This window comes from Nuphar pumila, chromosome 2 (genome assembly GCF_984573655.1).
Source record: "Nuphar pumila chromosome 2, dmNupPumi1.hap1.1, whole genome shotgun sequence".
NCBI lineage: Eukaryota > Viridiplantae > Streptophyta > Magnoliopsida > Nymphaeales > Nymphaeaceae > Nuphar > Nuphar pumila.
Window position 1 is genome coordinate 41,471,138 of NC_143250.1, and position 22,511 is coordinate 41,493,648.

At 40.5% G+C, this 22,511-nt stretch overlaps 1 protein-coding gene across 5 annotated transcripts in view; it reads left to right on the plus strand.

The window, feature by feature from the left end:
* The window catches only part of LOC149845331 (ATP-dependent Clp protease proteolytic subunit-related protein 4, chloroplastic-like), a 112,698-nt gene that overhangs the window by 49,234 nt on the left and 40,953 nt on the right, over positions 1 to 22,511 (plus strand). For all 5 annotated transcript variants that reach the window (XM_089995702.1, XM_089995703.1, XM_089995704.1 and 2 more), the window contains 2 exons: positions 6,940 to 7,143; positions 8,745 to 8,800. In XM_089995702.1, coding sequence (XP_089851828.1) covers positions 6,940 to 7,143; positions 8,745 to 8,800 — 260 coding nt within the window. The remainder of the gene's footprint in view (positions 1 to 6,939; positions 7,144 to 8,744; positions 8,801 to 22,511) is intronic.

Sequence of the window (22,511 nt, forward strand, 5' to 3'; positions counted from 1 at the left end):
ACTACGATAAACGAGGGAAACGGTTTCTCAAAAGAAACCCCAACATTTATCCTTTATAAGAGAAGTGATACAATAATTACTCTATTTCATAAGATCAAGTCTTTTAATTTATATTAACACAATGGCATGTTGTACGATATGAGATTTGCCTCGAATCACTCATTTGAAGTGATGATACACATTGCATGCAAGAGATCGTTGCGGGTCTAGCTTCCGTTCTCTAAAGACACGGCAATTTGAGGGACTTGCTTGATATATATTGATACTCCCAAAACCTTCGAGCTTGCTTTGCAAGGTTGCACCCTTGATAAGTTGTGACCCTTTTCAGAGTTTCTGAATCATATTAAAATATCACATTATAGTTGTAAAACATTTTATTCGAAAGTATTGTCTTGAACAAAACTTAGTTGCACTTTCGCAACCTGCAAGACTTCCAATTTTCGCTTTTGCAAAACGGTGCATCTGAAAACTGGATTCGCATAAGGAATCCTTTTAAAAGGAACTGTTGTGCACAAGCGCAACTCACATCCTTCAGAAATTAGCAAGAACAGGATATATAGAAGGCTGCATCGACTTATATACCATAACTGCAAGCATGAGAACATTATAGCGTGATAGCAAAGTACTAAGCAATACTCGACATGCAAAATCGCACATTGAGCGAAAGAAGTATAAGCAAAACGCACGAGGTACAAATTTGTACATCGATTGAATATCTAAACAAACAATTAATTATGCAAACAAGGCATGAGGTACGAAACCATACATCAGTCACATATCTAAGCAAGCAAGTAAATGTGCAAATAAGGAACACGGTACAAATCCATATCTCAACCAATAAGCGTGCAAGCAAGTAAATACGCAAGGCAAATAAGTACAACAAGGAAATAAAGTATGACTAGGCATATCTAGCATGACTGTTTTAATTATTTCAACTTAATTCAGTTCATATACTGCCCTTTTGCGCAACTTTCCCCTACCTTGAGGGTTTCAGGGTTGCACGCATCATTGAACATAGTAATGTACATCTCGGGCCGCGGGACGCGAGGGTGCTCCGTCGTGCAAATCTGTGAAGAACAAATAAATAGCAACTCGAATAAGAAAAAGAAGGGGCTTGGTGGACTCAGTTGTGATCCTGATCCAACCCGACATTAAACAAGGGATGTCGGTCCGCTAGGGAACTTGGCGGTGACAGAAGGTGGTAGGGGCCCGACCCTCAACCCATCTTCTGACATCGCGGACAGGGGCAAAGGGCTAGGTTGTTGCCTGCCAGAAAGCAGAAAACTGCAGAGCTTAGATCCTGCGAATAGTTGGAAGTCATAGGAGGTAGTAAGGGTTGAGGGTCTCAGCCCCTGTCGACCCACCGAAAGGACTCAGTCGGCAGGGACTCAGCCCCTGTCGATCTGCCAGAGAGCGAGTGGCAGGGGCAAAGCCCACTGCCGAAAGGGGGTGCATGACAGGGGTCGAGGCCCCTTCTCGCTAGAAACATCAAACGACAGGGGTCGAGGCCCCTGCCTGCCGAAATAAGACGCACGGCATGGGCCGAGGCCCATGCCTGATAAAAAAACCCCAAATGACATGGACCGAGGCCCCTGCCTATCAGAATAATCGCACGGCAGGGGCCTTGGCCCCTGCTTGACGGGAGCGACAGATGGCAGGGGTTGAAGCCCCTGCCTACCAAACAAGTCGAAAGGAGGGGTTGGGTACAAAGGTCTTACAAGGGGCTACCAGACTGAGCAATGGCAGTGGGTCACTGGCAGAAATCGCCGTTAGGGCCTGCCAGAAAAACGTTGCAAAGAGGGAAGCAGGTGGGAGTCAAGGCAAAGGCGGCAGCAGCAGTGGTCGGTCGTGGCACCGCAACTCTGACAATGCTGCGAGGACCGGTTCAAGGGGAGGTTGTCGACACGAGAAGGGAGATGGGTTGTGTGGTGCAGAGGGAAGAAAGAGAAATAGAAGACTTACCTGTGCGAGGAGGTCGGTGTCGGCGCCGTTGGTGCCACCGCACGCAGAGAAGGAGGAGAGGTGGAAGACGAGGTGGCTGGCGGCTTCGTTTGCCGGCGACAACAGTCGCGCGGGGGGGGGGGGACGAGAGGAGACGGCGGGGTTTGCGAGAAGGGCCATCAGCGCAAGGAGAGCGAGGAGGAGGAGAAGAGAAGGGAGGTGTGCCCCCCTCCCTTCCTGCCATGCTCTTAAAGAGCTCGGGGGAGGCGACAATCGGGGAAACCCTCAAGGGGTTTCCTTATCCTGCCGAGGAGGGTGGAGCCGCACGAGTGGGGGGGGGGGGGTGCGGCGTATAGGGAAGAGGGTTTGTTTTTAAACAAATCCTCCCCTGTGTCGGGTTTTCAAAACCCTGACAAGGTCGGGCCTGGGTCGGGTCCCGACCCGACCCGGGTCCAATATTTTTTTTTAACGTGGGTTTTACAATTCTTGTTAAAAGATAGGACTGAAGCCTCCATTATTCTCAAATCCTTGATTATTGAAATAAAAAATCAGTTTAATTCTTGTGTCAAAGTTGTTCACACTGACAATGCTCTTGAATTCAAATCTTTTGAATTGTTACAATTTTACAAAAATCTTAGAATCCAACCTCAGACTACTTGTTCTCATACTTTGCAACAGAATGGTGTAGCGGAGCGTAGACATAGACAAATTCTAAATGTTGTTCGTTGCCTCGTGATCCAGTCTAATATGCCTGCGTCTTACTGGGGAGATGCGGTTCTAACTGCGGGATACCTAATAAACCGTATGCCTTCAACTTCTGTGGGGGACCATATTCCCATTCAAATTCTTAGGCCGGAAGCTCCTCTTTTCCCTATTTCTCCAAAGGTATTTGGCTGCGTGTGCTTTGTTCATAAACTCGGTCCCAACCGAGATAAATTATCGCCCCAATCTATAAAATGTGTTTTTGTTGGGTATCCCAAGCACAAAAAAGGATATCGTTGTTATGATCCCATATCCCAGATAGAGTATGTCAGTGCAGATGTTTCCTTTTTTGAGTCTATCCCATATTTTTTTAGTACTTCACCAAGATTTCGTGCCAGTCAAGGTGATTCCTTTCCTCTTTCTGGTCTTCCTTTTCCATTAGAGTCTGTCTGCCTTGAGCTTCTTGTTCCAAGTCTGACTTTGTCTCGTTACAAAAATCCTCCTGTGGTGTACACCTATCGAGCTCCACTCAACTCTATGCCTTCGTCATCAGCTTCTCCAGAGGTGAGTGTTCCTGCCCCTACTAACGAGCCTATTGTTGATGGTGATTTACCTATTGCTTTTCGGAAAGGAAAAAGGCAATGTACACTACACTCTATTTCTCAGTTTGTTTCCGAGGCCAGACTTGGTGTAAATATGAAGAATTTTGTATTAGCATTATTTGCTACATCAGTCCCTCTCAATCATCATCAAGCCCTTCTGGACCCCAAATGGGTGAAGACCATTCTGGATAAAACGGATGCACTGCTTTCTCGGAAAACATGGGGCTTAGTCGATCCTCCACATGAGGCTGATATTGTTGGTTGTAAATGGGTCTATACTATTAAGTATAACTCAGATGGATCGATTCAAAGGTTTAAAGCCCGCCTTGTTGCTAAAGGCTATAGTCAAACCTATAGAGTGGACTTCTTTGAAACATTCTCTCTTGTTGCTCGTTTTGGGACTATTCGTCTTGTTTTGTCAGGTGCAGTGCACCATGGTTGGTCTCTATATCAGCTTGATGTGAAAAATGCCTTTCTGTATGGAGACTTGAAGGAGACACTTTACATGCAGTAACTTCTGGGGTTTGAAGTTCAGGGGGAGTATCAGAAGGTATGCAAGTTGAACAAGGCAATCTATGGTCTCAAACAGAGTCCCCATGCGTGGTTCTCCAAGCTAGCTGATGTCATGTCAACATTTGGGTTTGTCCGATCTGCCTCAAACCACTCTCTTTTTATTAAAAAGACTCGTACAGGGATTGTGGTTATGATTGTATATGTTGATGACATTATAGTCACAAGAAGCAGTGAAAAAGACATCTCTGAGACCAAGTCCCACATTCAGAAACACTTTGTGACTAAGGATCTGAAACCTCTCAGATATTTCTTGGGTATAGAGGTTGCAAAGAGTAAAGAAGGATTGGTTTTGTCACAGCGGAAATATGTCTTGGACCTGCTGAACGTGACAGGGATGTTAGGTACCAAACCTGCAAGGATTCCCATGGATCCTAAGGCTCATCTGTTTGATGAAAAATCAGAGTATGTGGACAATATCCGTTATCGCCCCTTAGTTGGCAAACTATTATATGTAACTGTAACCAAACCTGACATATCTTTAGCCGTGAGCAAGATAAGTCAGTTTATGGACAAACCTACAAAGGCTCACTGGGAGGCTGCAATGATGATTCTCAAATATCTAAAGTTATCCTCTGGTAAAGGACTATGGTTTAGACAAAATCCTTCTCTAGATGTTACTGCCTACTCAGATGCAGATTATGCAGGGTCGGTTGTTGATAGAAAGTTGACAACTGGATTCTATGTGTTTGTTGGAGGAAATCTGGTTACTTGGAGAAGTAAGAAACAAACTGTTGTTGCTAGGTCGAGCGCTGAGTCAGAGTATCGGGTTATGGCTCAGACCGCTGCAGAGATGATGTGGGTTAAATCTGTGTTGACTGATCTCCAAGTGAAAGTCTCATTACCTATGGAGATGATATGTGATAATAGAGTTGCTACTTATATTGCTAATAACCCAGTGTTTTATGAAAGGATAAAGCATATTGAGGTGGATTGTCACTATGTACGTGACCTGATACAAACTGGGTACATTTGTACCAAGCATGTATCTTCAGAAAACCAAATTACTGATGTCTTCACAAAACCCCTGGCTAGTTCAAAATTTTCAAAGTGTTGTGACAAGCTGAACATTATTGATATATATGCTCCAGCTTGAGGGGGGAGTATTGAGAAGCAGTCACCGTAGCATTAAGGGTAGTTTAGTAATTATTTAATAGGTAGGGTCTATCGTATTTTCTTATTGTAGCAAAGGGTATTATTGTACATGATTTATTTTCTGTCTAATCTCTCTATTTAAGTGAGATTAGACCTAATGAGAGATTAACGATTCTTCCTCTCTCTCTCTCTCTCCCTCTCTCTTCTGGTTTTCTCAAAACCCTAGCGACTTCAACAAAAGTGTTTGTCAACCTTTCATATGAAGTTCACCACCATAGAGGTGAGGAAAAATTTGAAGCTGCAAGACAAAAAATGGGAATTTAAGTTTCTCTTAATTTGTAGAACTGTGTCACACGGATACGGATGCCGGAGTGGTATACGATGCAGATACGCTTGGTAAGGTTTGATCATTTTAAAAAATTGGGACACGGGGACACATCTGTACACACGTATCGATGTGTGTGTGTGTATGTGTAAAATAACAATTCTAAATCATTATAATTAGGAACAACAAATAATGAAACTAAGTTGAAATTGGAATTTAATGTAACTGATGACAAATTTCAAAAGAAAAAGAACTCAAGTGATTATGAAATAGGTAAATAAGATCATAAAAAGAATAGATAAAGTTAATGACGCAATGTTGATTGTGCATCAAACTGGTTTGACTGTATCCATGAAGTGTCTTATCGTATCTATGAACTGTACGAGTGTTGTATCGACACGAGATACACATGCTAAGTGAGGTCTGTTTGACATAGTTGTCGAAACATATAAAGCACCATCAGTTACATGACTAAGCCATATTATATATACAAAATCTAAAATCTATGGCCACTGAATTGCTGTCACTTGTACAAACCGATTGGTTTTCTGAGACTTGTTTTGGGAGTCAAATATAATCATAAAAAGCAATTTTGTGAACATTACTGGGGCAGAACGCTATTTTGGGAGGTTGATTTTGAAACACAAGTATGTGGCCATGGAATATATTTTTATTTTATTGCACATGAGCATTGGGAAAAGTTTGTTTTATTGTCACTAGTTGCAGTTCGTGTTTCTTTAACCGTAATAGCGTAAAGTCCATAACTTGGATAGAGAATTTCATTCTTTTAAGTTGACAGTCCCAACAAGTCCAACATTGCATGAGTGATAGACTATAAGATATACATAAAACATTGTTTGTGTGGATACAAAATCTGTATCACAATATATATTTTTTCACAGCAAAATTCCTAGCAAATTTATCGATGTGGTTAGTTTTGCTCTTTAATGTTATTTCTTAGCGATTTTTTGAGCCAATATCTATCACTTTATTTCTTAGCGGTTTTTATTTTATTGCACATGAGCATTGGGAAAAGTTTGTTTTATTGTCACTAGTTGCAGTTCATGTTTCTTTAACCGTAATAGCATAAAGTCCATAACTTGGATAGAGAATTTGATTCTTTTAAGTTGACAGTCCATAACCCATCGTTTGATGAAGTGAGGCTTGTGTTTGAGAATGCATGAAATTTCCAACTGACATAGATGTAGGTGGGTCATTTGTATTAATCTATTGTTGGTTCTGGAGAGTTTGACCTTAACAAGTCCAACATTGCATGAGTGATAGACGATAAGATATACATAAAACATTGTTTGTGTGGATACAAAATCTGTATCACAATATATATTTTTTCACAGCAAAATTCCTAGCAAATTTATCCATGTGGTTAGTTTTGCTCTTTAATGTTATTTCTTAGCGATTTTTTGAGCCAATATCTATCACTTTATTGACTCTTTTCCAAAGTGGTTCTTACATGTCGATCACACTGCATCTATGTTCTGATTCAACATCAGTCATATGCATTTCTTCACATTCTTTGAGCATTTCTTTCTGCACACTTTCTTTTTGCTTGAAAAAACAATAAAGGGTGGTAATTTTCCATTTGATGATGCTTACAGGTTTGATCTTGTGTTTACAGTATTTCCAGTTGGTATGAGGTAGTCAGAATGATATTTTACTTATCTTTTGTGCTTCTTTTGTTAATAGGTCATTCCTTTCCAAAGGGGAAGTGCTTGGGAGCAACCACCTCCTGATCTGGCTTCTTATTTATACAAAAATCGAATTGTGTACTTGGGCATGTCACTTGTTCCTTCTGTGACAGAGCTGATGCTAGCTGAGTTCTTATACCTTCAGTACGAAGATGCTGATAAGCCAATTTATCTGTATATAAACTCCACTGGCACTACAAAGGTAGTAGAAATTTTGATTTTTGTCAAATGTGAGTTTTACATCCTCCTTATTTATACGTCTGATATTTATGCAAATGGAGAATACATGGGGATGATGACCTCCTATACCCATTTTATCTGTTCTCCTGTTTTTATTTCATTAGATAGTTCAAACTCTTCTAGTTTTTATCCAGTCACAGATATAGGCAATATTTTTTAAAATATTGCGATAATATCACTGTAAATGCATGAAACAATATTAAAGGCAAAATCTCACAATATTTTGAAAATATCAGAAACTTATATATTGCAATAATATCATGATATTATCGCTATAATATTATGATATTATCAATTACTTTTACTTTTGACTTCTTTTCTATATCTTAAATATGTTTTTTCTTCTTTCTTTTATAGTTTTACTTATTTCTTGGATTATAATGTGTATTTTATTATCTAAATTTCTAAACATGTTGTTTTCTAACTTATTTTTGCTGTTTATATATTTTTTAAAATTTTTAGGTACTGAATTTTTTCCGATATTTAACCAACCTATATTATCATGAGAAATTGCCTTGCTGAGATGTAGCCAAGATCAATATTTTTGACTATGGTTTATCAGAGTATCAGAACCATTCAGTTAATGTAATCATTATTTGATTGCGTTGTGCTGAAAATTTGATGTGTTGCCTCCACAGGTTCTATTATATATCCATATTTTCTCTCAACTGTTTTTCACTTATTCAGGAAGCAGTCTGTGTTCATCATAGTTCATCACTGTAGCAAAAGGTATGTGTTGATCCTAGTGGCTTATTTAAAGCCGAGACCATCGGAGTTGTGCTAAGCAGCAAAAATCTATTCCAGGTTTGCTTGTCTTTGAGAGAAGTTGCACCAAACTCTAGTTATATTTAGGGTCTTGAGTTTGAATCTTACAGGACAGCTTGGTTGTTATTCCCATACCTCATACCCCCAATTCCTTCAACAATAAAGGAAAAAAAGAAAAGAGATGGAAACAAGAAAGGTAGAGATATATTCTATGTAGACTTGCAAACTCATATCGTTCCTTTAGAAAAAACAAAACAGCATCACCTCCAAGTCCTAGTAAATATCCTTGTGCACTTACCCTTTACATGTGGGTTTTGTAGTTTGTACTTGAGCCAACCAAGTATACCTAGTTGTAATTCTGGAAATGCACCCTGCTAAAAAGTCTTCAATGGAGGTAGAAAGGCTTCTGTGCATTTAAATTCCTAACTGTTCCAAATTATTGAAATAATTTATACTGAATCAGAATACAAAAGGGTATTGCCTATATATGTGTCACTGCTGGCTGGTACCTTTTCCTAATATTTATATCATGAAGGAAAAAATTTCAGAGTGATTCAAATCGAATGGTGCTTTTAGTAGAATTCACCATTTCCCCCCTTTTCTTACAAGCTACAAGTATGGGTATGTTTTGTCTTTCTCTGATTTTCCATTTCTACTTATAGACTATTTAATTAGATTACCAAATAATTAAACGATAAATCTTTTGTTCTCTAGCTTTGCTTGAAGAGTTCTATGGTGATGGTCACTGTGGATTAGATGGGTCCTGATGGTGAATTTTGTTCTGACTATTTTTTTTAGGGAGGAGAAAAGCTAGGTTATGAAACGGAGGCCTTTGCGATCTATGATGTAATGAGGTAATATTTACCTTTATACTTATAGTTTTTATCTTGATTATTTGTTTCCCATATTGGTTAACTTAGTTTTGTGCAAACGTTGTGCATTCCGTGTATTTGTGTGTTATCATGCTTTGCACTTGCATCTACTTGTTGATGTTGAACTTACGAAGATTCACACAAACTATAGGATCTTAAAGCTTTACTACAGGATATGGAATGAAAGAGTACATCTCAAAGATGTTTTTGGCTTTACGGATGGATTTCCTCTGTTCTCTTCAAGCTGCAGTGAGCCAATGATGGGCTTGCTGCAAGCCAGTTTTTTCCATTTTGTTAGTTCATTCTTCATATTTCTTTACACATTGAATGATAAACTATATCTCATGGTATGGCTGCCGATATCGGGATATGGCCATTTTATGAAGTTTTCTGTTGAGTCCTGGTATGGCGAAACACCCACAAGGGGGGTTAATTGGGTTTTAAAACTTTTTTCAATAACACAAGATAAATTGCAAGAGACAAGGAGAAGAAGATAGTCCAAGGCACCGAATATATAGAGGTTCGGCCAATCTTGGCCTACACCTTGTCAACCTCATGCTTAATCTACTAAATCTACTAGCTTAATGGTGCTAGTAACCAATACAATCGTTTCACACCACTTGCGAAACACCATTCGTGAGCTTTCCTGGCTCACTGTAGCTCAACCCTAGAGCTGCCAATAAAAATAGGTTGAAACAAGTCACTCTTTTACAATTACAAGATTTGCAAACAATGATATTCAAGAGTGAAGTAAACCCAAGGCAAAATGCCTAAATATATCCAACACAATTGAAGAGATTCGAGATAGTTCGTTGTTGGAGATCTTTGAAGAACCTGAATACTTGAAAGCTTTGAATCTTTGAATCTTTGATGTACTTGAAGGTGTATGCGATTTCAACAGTTCTAATGGTGTCTATCATCATTATATAGCTGAGGATGAGATAGATTCGTTGGAGAGCCGTCGGGGACGAAAAACACCTTTTAAAATGGCTATATGACCGTTAAAATCTGTTCGTTACACCTTGGAGTCGACTCTAAACCTTCAGGGGTCGACTCTTTAAAACAGGGTATTACTTTAGCTTCTAAAGGGAGTCGACTCTTCCTTCTCGAGGGTCGACTCTTTTTCTCGAGGGTCTACTCTTTATTTTGAAGGTTGACTCTTTTAGTGCTCAGTCAATATATATGCATTCGGTTGCCTGAGGGTCTACTCTTCCTTTCTGAGGGTCTACTCTTTGATGCACAGTAAGAGAGTGTGCATTCGATTGTTTGATGGTCGACTCTTCTTTGATGGAGGGTTGACTCACTTGCTTTGAGATGTGATATATACACTCCTTTAAGGCCTGACTCTTTGGTTCAAGGGTCGACTCTTCTCTGCCTTTATATGAGACTTTGAAAGTTGATTCTGAATCAATTCAGGGGTCGACTCGTGCTATTCAGGTCAACTCTTTTTCATTATAAGCATGTGTATATATATCCAAAAATCGTCATTGAAATTGTGTAATCGTTTGGCATTTTTAGGGAGAAATTTACAACTAAAATTTGATCTTTAAAATCAGTTTAGGTAATATTGAATCCTTGCACACTTGAGGTTCAATATTTAGTCCTTGGAGAGTTTTATTGTAAAACCCACAAAATTTCGATAACTATAAAAATAAATAAATGTTACAATTCTTTGAAATAAATGCGATAAATTGATATAGAGTCGATCCAAATGAATCTTGAAATCCAAACTGGATCAAATGGATCTAATATTTGGATTTGGATACGATAAATGGATTTGGATCCTAGAAGGATTTGAAACCCAATTAGAATCTAATTGAATCTTAATGGATCCAAATATGGTTGGATCTCAATCAAGTTCCGAAAATGCAGTAAGTAAGAGTACGGAACTCCCAGGAGAACGATGTTGTAATCGAACGAGGGGATAATGAAAAATAATAATATCAAGTGGTAAGGTAGGAAGGGATGTTTCATGATTGAAGCCCCGATCCGCGGAAAAAGGTCTATGAAAAATGTTCATGTAGGGGCTTTAGATGGAGCGTCAAAGAGGATAAAGGAATTTTAGTTGCAAGAAGGAGCAACTAAAGAGGAATTGACGCAGCGGTAAGGACGATAGACTCACATGCTCAAATCTCTTGGGTGACATAACACTTTTTATATAGAAAACATTTTGGTTAGTAACACCGTTCAGCCACAATGTGATTAAATACATTAATGTTGCAAGGAATTGCAACGAAATCAATACTGGTGTATTGGTGGGGCTCGTTACCCCTTAGGGAGGAGACCCCAGTTCAATTCCCCCTTTGCGCCAACAAGGAAGAATCTTTTTACAAAAAAAAATATATAGTGATTTTTTTATCGGAATTCGAATGGGGAGGTTGGATGTTTTTTTTTATAAGGAAGGAAAGTTGGACGTTTTCCCAAGTGGGAAACCCAACCAAATGCATTAATGAAAAAAAAATATTAAAGAGGAAAGCCCTTGGAATTTGAATGGTGGGCTGGACATTTTTTTTAAGAAGTAATTCATTAACTATAATAAACATTGGGAGCGCCCTTCCGCATGCATCTTAATGGGAAAGGTGGAAGGAGGTGCATGGGAAGGTGAAGAGACAACATGAAATGGAGCTTTGAATGCACACATTTTCTTTTTAGGAAAGTAAGGATGCTACTTTTCAATTCACGTTCTTTTATGAATGAAGGGTTATAGGGGCTGCCATAGGGGGAGGCTAGAGGAATTAATTTTCAGCATTTTGAAGGGAGTTACATGGAAGAAAAAAAACGTGGGGCTAAAGAGCTCCTACGTTTTAGCCATTCACACCAACAACAAAAAAAAGAAAAAACGTGGAAGAGGTTATTGATATCTCTTGTTTCCACTTTTCCATGTTTGTAGAGGAATCCCACCAAATGGGATAATGGGTACCACTAAAGAAAAAAAAATGGAAGTTGAAGAGACTTGTACAAAGGAGAGGAGTGGGTAGTTTTGAAAATTCCAAGTAACCACTAAAAACGTGGGATGGAGAATTAGAGTTTGAAAATTGAAAATTTCTTTTTTCAAGAGAAGTTAAAGAAGGGGGCTCAAGGGAAAACGTGTAGCACCCTTCTGTCTCTCTCTCTCTCTCTCTCAGCCCAGCCGTGAGACATACCTGGTTGCTTCCACCATTTTTCCCCTCTCACGTTTTCTTCTCCCAGTCCAGCCGTGTGGCTCATCCTCGGGCGCTTTCCTCCATTACTTCTGGCAAGACGCTTGCTTGAGGTCATTCAACGCACCAGCGAAGGAAGTGCGGCTACCTCCGGATTCGATCTTCATCGAGAGGTAAGGGGCATTTTTATTCGTATGCATGTAATCAGTGTTTTGTGGCAAGGGTAACACCATATCTTTTCCCTCTTGTCGGTACCTCCAGCACGGGCTGGGTGTTCGCCATCATGAGGGAAGCATATGCGAGTGTTGGGTCCCTACGCTTAATAAAACCAAGTAAGGGTATTGGACCTAGGCATCAGTGTTCAACGACCTATTACACAAAATGGTTGTTGCACCTTCCTATGCGCTCTCCTCGGCATGGGGTCGTGATGACACACCCAGTGCTGCGAGGCACGTAGAGTTGGGCGACCATCTAGCTCGTATGTGATGGGCACGCATTCAACCATTCGTTGAAACCATGGTTAGCGCGGGCCCTAGACCAACCGTGTTTCCCTCTAGTGCTTGGACCGTCGTCACCACTAGGGCCTATGCTAGTTCTCTCTCTCCCCGCAGTGAGAGTATAAACATGTACATGTTCAACAATGAGGTGAACCGATATATATATTGTTACTATGAGGGTGGGCCATGACTTTTGAACCATGGTGTTGTGTAAACACACACAAAAAAAAGAGAGAGAAACAATGTTAAATGTGACAATGATGCAGTGATCTACCAATATTAGATTTGTTATTTTTTTATAGCAAGTGCATTATCAGAAATCCGAGTGAGTGATCTGAGATGTATATCGCACTTAATACCTATTCATTTACTTTTGGTTATTTGATATGCTTGATGCAAAGTACATGAATGTCGTGATAGAATCGATATTGGGGACTGCTTTTATCAATTATATGGAGATTGAGAGGGTCTTTTTGGTCTGTTCTTTTACAGAAATATAAGAGATTCTGATGGTCCGCTTTCGTTAAGAAATCTTCTTTATTGTTTATACCAAAACTCTAACAGAACCGTTGGGATTAGATGGAAGACATTGTTACATGCATAAACAAGTTTCTCTCACTGTAGCTAAGCTTGTCAGTTGCACGATGTTAAGCGAAAATTTTTGCTTTTTAGCTGGTTGTTAGGAATTTACTCAACAATGAATAGAGCTGCTATGATTAAATTTGGTGCGCATGTTGAGTAGTGCCAGGTATAACAACGAATAAGAATTTCAAATGGAAAATTCATTAAGGATTTAAAGTGCTATATTTCAAAGGTGGATAGGGAACAATTTAATATATATATATATATACATATATATTTCTGTTGATATGCATCTGGGGTACTAATGTACCGAGGTGAAGCACATACCATAAACTTAGTGGAAATTTACCATCAAAACACTAAGGATATTATTGTAGACACTTTAAAATTGCAGGGGTTAAACGAATCCCACTCAATCATGTATACATACATGGGTCACTGCTGTTACAGCAACGGTGCTAACCGACTCAGGGTGGGTTGATCGTTTATGGTCAATCAACCGGACCCAGAAAGAGGACCTGTCGGGAAATACCAACCTCGGTCAGAGTTGTGGTTCCTCTATCATGATTGGAAGTATGGGTGAGCACCAAACGATATAGGTCTGGTTGCTGATCATCCTCGCTGGCTGCCAATGTCGAGTGATGTGAATCGGGTTACTGCATCTCGGACCAACAGGAGGCTCCACTTGTCTGGTAGAAGTAGTGCACGTCATGTTGGGACGTTGCTGTTTCAAAACCCAATGGTATAGTTGTGTATAACGGGGTAGGGGTCTGCCTAACCCCGACTTGTCTTTCAATATATATATATATATATATATATATATATATATTGGTTATAACATAACAAGCTACAATGCTCATAGTCACTACCATTTCGATTATCTTCTTTTGAAAAGAATGTATGTGATTATGGAAAATGAATGAGATGTCATTGACGCATTCATGTTGCACATAGTTTTGTGTGTGGTTGACGTATATATGTTGCGACCAATGTTCAATTGCATGAATCACATGTAGAACCCTTTTGGTGCCATAGGAGCACTTATAATGCAAATTGATTCACATATAAACTGGATTGTAATTGCATGCAGATGTTATGACTTGTTTCTGTGCGATATATGCTTGCTCTGCAAAGATTTGCCTAATACAGGGCATTTGTCATGTCATGATCATGTGAAAGCTCAAAATCGAGCTTGCGGTCTTGCGAGACCATTGTAGTGCCATACGAGCACTTATGAAAAGACATACTTGAGACATGCCTTATGAGTGCATGGTCAGCGTGGGGTATAAAACATACACTCAAGCTCAGAAATGAAACTTTAAAATGCTTAAGTACAAGTACTCGGCTCATAGTTGAGCCAAAATTCTGAGAAATTGTGGTTGGTGCCTATGAGGCATTCGATGGGTAATGTGCATACACTGTGATCACCCCGAGTGTGGGTTGGGATTTTTGAAATCCCCTTTGGTGCAATTACTTGCATATAAGAATAAATAAAATGGAAAATATGCACACATAACCTAAATGTGAGATTCTGGGTATACCTGAAAGACGGTATATGTTACCGGTTTCTCAGGATACTTGGTATACCTGACAACAATATATGTTACTGGTTTTTCAGGGTTCTGGGTACACCTCAAAGGCGGTGTATGTTACTGGACCCATGGTCTACCTTGGAGAGGGTACGTGGTACAAGCTTCGTGAACATTCTTGTTTTCGTGAGAGCTAGGCGTCTCACCCGGTCTCCAATTCACGGAGTTAGGGGGCGAGGACTACCAATGCGTCCTAGGTGGTAAATCCAAGTCTTCCGCAGAAGTTATCAGGTTGCATCCTAATTCTTGTTCTAGCCATTGGGGAGTACTCTCTTGGTCATGAACCATCCCCTTTGGACCTCCGTACGGCTAGTCACACGGGTTATAAAATAATAGACTCTCGTGTGGTCTCGGTCCGCTACGATGTCGAATACCTGTGCGTACCCACAGGGTAATTAACATGATGAAATATAAAGTTAGTGTATTAAGAAAAATTTTCAAGTAGTTGCATAAGGCTTGATGTTGCAATAAGCTGTGATTCTTGTAGTGCATGACTCAAGTTAGTTTTTTTTTATATGAAAAATGTGATAACTTATAAATGATATGTTGAACGTTGGGGTTTGTGCTTTATGCAAATTTTACATGAAATGCTTCACTCAAGTCAGGTGTTCATCCACATTAGTTTCAAAGTTGTTATTACTTATATAACTATGATTCATGCTTATATCGTGCTTTGATGTTGATGAAATTATATCATGAAATACTTGACTTTAACGACATGTACATTTATCATTTGTTAAATAGTTAATAGTTATATCTAAACATGTTGCACATATACTTGTACACATAACACTGTGCACATTCATATGGATATTATGCTTCTTACTCAGACGTGGTAGTCTGACCTTTCAAATTTAACATTTTTCAGAAAACAAATAAAGATGGGCAATTGCAGTCGTCGTTGTGGACGGGCCATGAGACCATATCTTCTTCGAATGTCCTGAGGAATTCTGACTTGAAATAAATCATTAAGTTGTAATTGATAACTTGTAGTATTTCAATGCATGAGTTTATTTTACTTAATGCCTTATGTTTGTGCTATCACTTGTAACCTGCCCAAATAGATTGACTAAGGATTTGATAAAAGCATTTCCGCTGTTATTTAGAAAAAAAAATTTATTCCAAATTTTTCAAGTTAATTGTTTGGGGCGTTACATTTATAATCATGGAAATCACTTTAGGAGCTCAACAATCTCCCCTTTTTTCATGATGACAAAACTTTTTGAATAATAATGCAAAAAGATATCATACAAGAAAACCAACTTCAAAATGCTTCATATTTATACATTTATGCATTATTCTACTAATATATTTACCATTTTTTCCGTGTTTTGACATACATCGAAAAGATTGCCATCCACTCATGTGTAAGCAAATGTAAAACATCATGCATTCATAGAATTTTGCTAGAGAAGCTTACAAACAAAAGCAGTCACTGAGTACATCTTATAAAGAGTTTGGTTAGCTAAAAAGGTGACTTGTTAAGACAAAAAGAAAGACCTATTCTAATATGACAGTCATGACAAACAAAACAGACACAACACACTAGGAAGGGGGAGGCCTCTGATACTGCTGACTGATGTGTGCAAATCCGTTCCTAATCTCAACCTGGAACTCTTTCATCTAAGTTTCCAAATAAAAAATATGATCACACATTTCAATAAGAAGTTGCCTTCTGCTAGATCAATCTTCACAGGTCGAACTTCTTCATGAGCATGCGATCCAAACTGTGATCTCCAATAGTCCTCCCTTCTTCATGAGCATGAGATCCAAACTGTGATCTCCAATAGTCCTCCTGCTCCCCCTCAGCCAGTGCTGGTCTCGTAGAAGAAGATGGAGTAGATGCGGATGCATGGGTGAAAGGAGTGTTTGAGGCATGAACTTCATCATCTGAGTTGGAGGATATGTCCTCCCCCTCAGCAGATGCAAGTGTTCTTTTATTGATTTTCTTCCCAAATATACCCCATCCTATACAGGGTTCCTTGATAAAAAACATCTGAATGCTCCAAATTCTTGGCTTTTTCTCCTGGTAAAGGAACTTCATATAGTTCCAAAATCCTAGTTATCACATATCCACATGGAAGGGGTCCTTTGTAGTTGAATGCATTGATCATGTGCTGAAGAATAAATTCGGGTAGATTCAACAAATGACCTCTAATGATGCAGTCTAGGAACATCAGTTGAAGGTAGGATACACCTCCAAGTTTCCCATTGATCGGAAGAATAATAGTTACAACAATATAATGGATTAGTCGATAATCCAATCTAAACTTGGTGGCAATGAGGGTTTCTGTACCCGATGCAGAGCGGTTTTCAGTGATGAACCTTACTACACTTCCACTACATTTATACTTGTCCATGCTATCTAATCCCCTGTCAGGTATATGCAAAACACTACTCAAAACATCCTTGTTTACCAAAATCTCTTTCCCCTTTACGAATGTGGAGAATCTATTGTTGAATATCTTCATATTCGCATAGAAGTGACCCATTAAAATAGGGTATGTAGGATTTCTGATGGAAAGAAACTCTCTCCACCCCATAACAACAAATTTTTCTCTTAATGAAAGAGAAAATTTGTCAATAAAATTAAAATCTACCATCTTGATATTTAGTACCCATCTCTGCTTAACTTTACCTCATAAAGAGCTTGACTGGCCTTGGTAGGGAAATATTTTTTGTAATGCCCCAAAATTTCAAACTTTAAAACCTTTCAGAAAATAGGCAATAGACTAGAAGAAAATCTCTTTCCTTTTAGAGTTTGTTTATGTAATCAGCGGAAGATAATTCTTTTGTTGAATTTAGAAAGGCAAGCTGACAACTTTGGACATGTTAGCTAAAACAACCAAAACTCACTACACATGATACTTGCAAAACACTTGGAAAAGCCACTTTCATTTAAGTTCCCAAATAGTATAAAATTCGGATATCCAAAGGAAAATCCATGACAAAACCCAAAAACGTCCAGGACGCGAGCTAAGAGCAAGAAAATGAAATCTTGAAACCATCTTGCCATCGCTCGTGGTGTACCTAATCATCACCTGTTGTAAAACCCACGTTTCAAAAAAAAAATATATTCTATTGGACCCGAGTCGGGTAGGGTCGGGTCCGGACCCGACCCAAGCCCCTCATCGTTAGGGTTTTAGTAACCCGACTCAGGAAGAGGATTTTAAATCCTCTTCCCGAGCGCCGCAACACCCCCCCCCCCCCCTGAGGCCTTTAAAAGCACTCCATGAGGGCAAGGGGAGGCACACAACCCTTCGCCCCCATCGCGCCGACCTCCCCCTTCCCTGCGCACGCCGGCGTCGCTGCGACCCACGCCGACCACCGCCTCCCAGGTACACCGTTCTCCTCCTCACCCCCCTCTCTGTCACCTCGTCGGGAGGCCGACAGGCGGCGCACGGCCCCTGCCGCGCCCTCCCGCCTCTCCTGTGCCCATCGGAGGCCCGACAGGTGGCCTACGAGGCCCCTGTCGTCCCCTTTTCCCTCTGGAGGTGCGCCGGAGTGCCGACAGGGGACTAATGGCCCCTGCGACACCCCCTCACCCCTGTGGGTGATAGGGAAGCCGACGGGAGGTCGGTTGCCCCCCGTCACCCCCGTCCCGATCTCTCTCCCTCTCTCTGTCGGCAGGGGTTGGCCCTCTGCCGCCTCTCGACTGTCGGCAGGGGCTAGCCCCTGCCTCCTTGTTGCTGTCGACAGGGGCTAGCCCCTGCCGTCTCTTGGCTGTCGGCAAGGGTTGCCCCCCTGCCGCCTCTCGACTGTCGGCAGGGGCTGGCCCCCCTGCCGCTTCGATGCCATCGGCAGGGGCTGGCCCCCCTGCCGTCTTATGCTTTCGGCAGGGGCTGCCCCCCCCTGCCGCTTCGCTGCTGTCGGCAGGGGCTGGCCCCCTGCCGTCTCGTGCTGTCGGCAGGGGCTGGCCCCCCTACCGCTTCGATGCCGTCGGCAGGGGCTGCCCCTATGCCGTCTTGTGCTTTCGGCAAGGGCTAGCCCCCTGTCGCTTCGCTGTTGTCGGTAGGGGCTGGCCCCTTGCCGTCTCGTGCTGTCGGCAGGGGCTGCCCCCCCTGCCGCTTCGATGCTGTCGGCATGGGGTGGCCCCCTGCCGTCTCGTGCTGTCGGCAGGGGGTGGCCTCCCTGCCGCTTCGTTGCTGTCGGCAGGGGCTCAGCCCCTGTCGCTTCGCTGCTGTCGGCAGGGGCAGGCCCCCTACCGCCTCGTTGCTGTCGGCAGGGGCTGGCCCCTGCCGCCTCACTGTTTTCGGCAGGGGCTCATTCCCTGTCGCCCCGCTGTTGTCGGCAGGCAGGGGCTCGCCCCCCTCCTGTCACTATTCTGTTTTCGGCCAACAGGGGCACACCCCTGGTGCCTTGCTGATTTTCGGCAGTGGCTCGTCCCTGTCGCCTAATCCTACCCATGCCCTTGTCGCACCATTAATTAGATTAACATAATTAAATGTTTCACACTCTTGCAGATTTACGCAACGGGTCCTATTCGCGCTTTGCGGCCCGACCCTCGTATCATCTACACTCGTAGACGCACACAGCTGCGCGACATCCCGAGGTAGGGGAAAGTCGCACGAAGAGTTTATATGAATGAAATAAGATATAAGGACTTTATGATCGAATGGTTTATTTGGCATACATGCTTAACTGTAGGATTACTTAACTGGTGAATGTCTATGTTGTGTTTCCACATCCGTATTCTTTTGGAAATTTCATGCTTATTGTGAGCTCTACGAGTAGACTCATTGCTAGAAAGATCTTATTACTGTATTTCCGCCTTGCTCACTGTTGTAAGTTACTGTAGATGCCTTACCTTACTGGTTATTGCCTGATGAATCTTGTATGAGACTTCTTGCTTCTTAGTATTCGAGCATGTCAAGTATAATACTGATTTTATAAAACACTGTGATGGGTTATCTATCGAGAAACCCACGAACTTACTATCGTAATCAGACCTTAAGACATGTATGATACAAATAGTACGGGAACCATCAACACTTTATTGATATCAATGAGATAATACCGGCCTCCACAGGCCAATTGCTCATAGAGCAATACATGTCATGTATGAACCAAAAGAATCACAAGACATTATTGTTACCCTCTCATCGTAGTCGTACCTCTAGGAAGGTACGATCGTACTTTTTAGACAAGTACGTCCCATGTGGGTTACGATGGTTGGATGATGAAGTTGTAGCAACCTCGATGCGTGCATGTAGCACAATGCTGAGATCACATAAATGGTGACAACTCGCCTTCACAGGCAAGATGCTCGAGTGGGTCTAATAGACCACAGCATGTAGGATGGGGCGACAGTTAAGAAACCCCCGTCGTACTCATTCGACCTTCACGGTTCATCAAGGGAGAGGATGGATGGTACAAAAACTCCGATGGACAGGTTGTTAACAACCACCCCACGGGCAAAAGACTCGGCTTCCTCCGTCATCGAAGTTAGGGGAATTTGGATTACCATAAATTATCCTAGGTGGTAACTCTCAGGTACTTCTGCAGAAGTTGGATGCATCCATGGGCCACGAATGCCTTTGGCGATTTACTCTCTTAGTCACTGACCGTCCCCTTAGGAGCGGACTCAGTCAGCCATCCGGGTTAATGAAAACACCTGACATAATAAAGCCCCGGATTGGTCTCGGCTGTTTCTACGTTTCGCGTCTGTGCGTACCCACAGGCCAGTTAATATCAGAACTTAAAGAATATCTTTTTGAATAGTTGTAGCTGATTGAGACTTACACCGCTTGAACTGCTTCGAACAATAACTCTTTGCACATAGTACACTTGTTAGAATAGATTTCAATTGTATTGATTGTTTTAATATCATAACTGCTTATCTCATGAATGTCCTGCTTTATTTTCATTATACTTATCTATTCGTGCACTTACTGGTTTGTTATGAAACTGACCCATTTCATGGGCAGGTGAGGAGTAGGACCATAGGCGGCCGATGGCATGGTGCAATATGGCTCAAGATTTATCTTCTTTCTGCTGGCGGCTTGGCTCTGAGTCTTTTTGAGTTTTTCTTTAGATTATTGAACTTTGGGAAAATGCTCATTTTATAATAAAATGCAAATTTTTAATCTATTGCCTTATTTCCTCAATTCCTTTAAGTTGTTGTTCATTTGAATGATGGTTTTTCAGCTAACGTACTGTGATCATCGCAAATTTTTTTCCTCTCTTGGTATTTCTCTCTCTTCCACCTCTTTTCCTTTCCAACCTCTATGTCCTCCTTTTTGAAGGGAGAAAATAAGAGTCAGAAAGAAAGAGAGAAGAGAAAAGGAAAGAAAGGGAAGAAGGAGAGGAACTCTTTTGTGGGGTCTCACTTGACCTTAATTTTGAAAATATTTAAAATAATAACTCGCTTCCGTTTTGAAATATTTACGGGAAAACTGGGAGACGGGATTCGCTCGTCGGTACGAGGTTCGACCGTTCCAGGCACCTTTACCAGGGGTAATCGAACTAAGGGTCGAATTCATGCATTTTGCTTTGCCTTAATATTACCTAAGAATTTATCCTAAGTCAAAATGTACAAAGAATCATGCTTGTGTAATGCAAGGATGTATGCTCTTTCAAAAAAATGATTTTGGAAATCTCCAAGTATTTCTGAGATGAATAGAGTGAAGAAAATGATTCCTAACTCAGAACTTTAAGATTTAAAATTCTGAGTTTTTTTTTGGAATAATCAGAGTTTGGGAAAATAATCTAGACTTTTGAAAGGAAGGATCTTGAAATTGAGTTAAAAGGAGAAGAAAGAAAACTTCAAAAAATCATAAATGGATTTTGAATTAGAGTTTAGAACTTGGATGAATGTTTTGAATTCTATCTTTGAAGTTTGAAATCGGAATGAGTTCTAAGAGATCCAAATAAGTTTGAGAAATGGAATTGATTTGAAAGTTGAAATTCAAGATGGAATTTGAATCCAAAGTCTGGATTCTAAATTGAGATCAAAATTGAATTCTGGATTTAGAATCCGAAAATGGGAATTGGATTTGAAATCTGGGATAAAATAGAATTGGATTCTGAATTTTAAATGGAATTGGATCCGAAATTTGGAATCCAAGATGGAATTTGGATCTGAAGTCTGAGATCCAGGGTGGAATTGAATTTGAAATCTGGGATGGAATTTGGATCTGAAATCTGAGATCCAAATGAAATTGGGTTCTGGATCCTAAAATGGGTTTTTGGATCTGAATCTGAGATAACAGATGGAATTGGGTTCTGGATCCTAAAACGGGTTTTTGGATCTAAAGTCTGAGATCCAAGATGAAGTTGGTTTCCGGATCCTAGAAGGGATTTTGGATCTGTAATCTGAGATCCAAGATGGAATTGGATTCCAAAGGGAATTTGGATCTGAAATCTGAGATCCAAGATGAAATTTGGTTCTAACTTTGGATTTGGAATTTCAAAATTGATTTGAGAATTTGAACTTTGAATATATAAATGAATTTCAAAGTCAAATTGGACTTTGAATTTGAAGTTTGAATTTGGAATTTAGAAAATGAATCAAGAATTTCAAAGTTAAATTGAACTTTGAATTTGATTTCAAAGCCAAAATTTGGACTTCGAAGATGAGATAGAATTGATGAATTTGAAATAGAATTTGAAGAAAAGATATTCACAATTACTTGGGTTTTTGAAAAGGGAATTTTGAAAATATGATGCAATTCTATCCTAAATAATGAATGAATTTAAATAATTTTGAAATTAGATTTAGAAAAGCATATTTCATTCTGTAAATGAATTAAGAATGAGGTTAAAGACATAATACATCCCTGACTATGGTCATTGAATGTATTATATAATAACCACATTTAAATTCAAATGAAGAATAAAATACATTTTTGGTGCTTTTATAGAGTTTAAAATGAAACAACTCTCA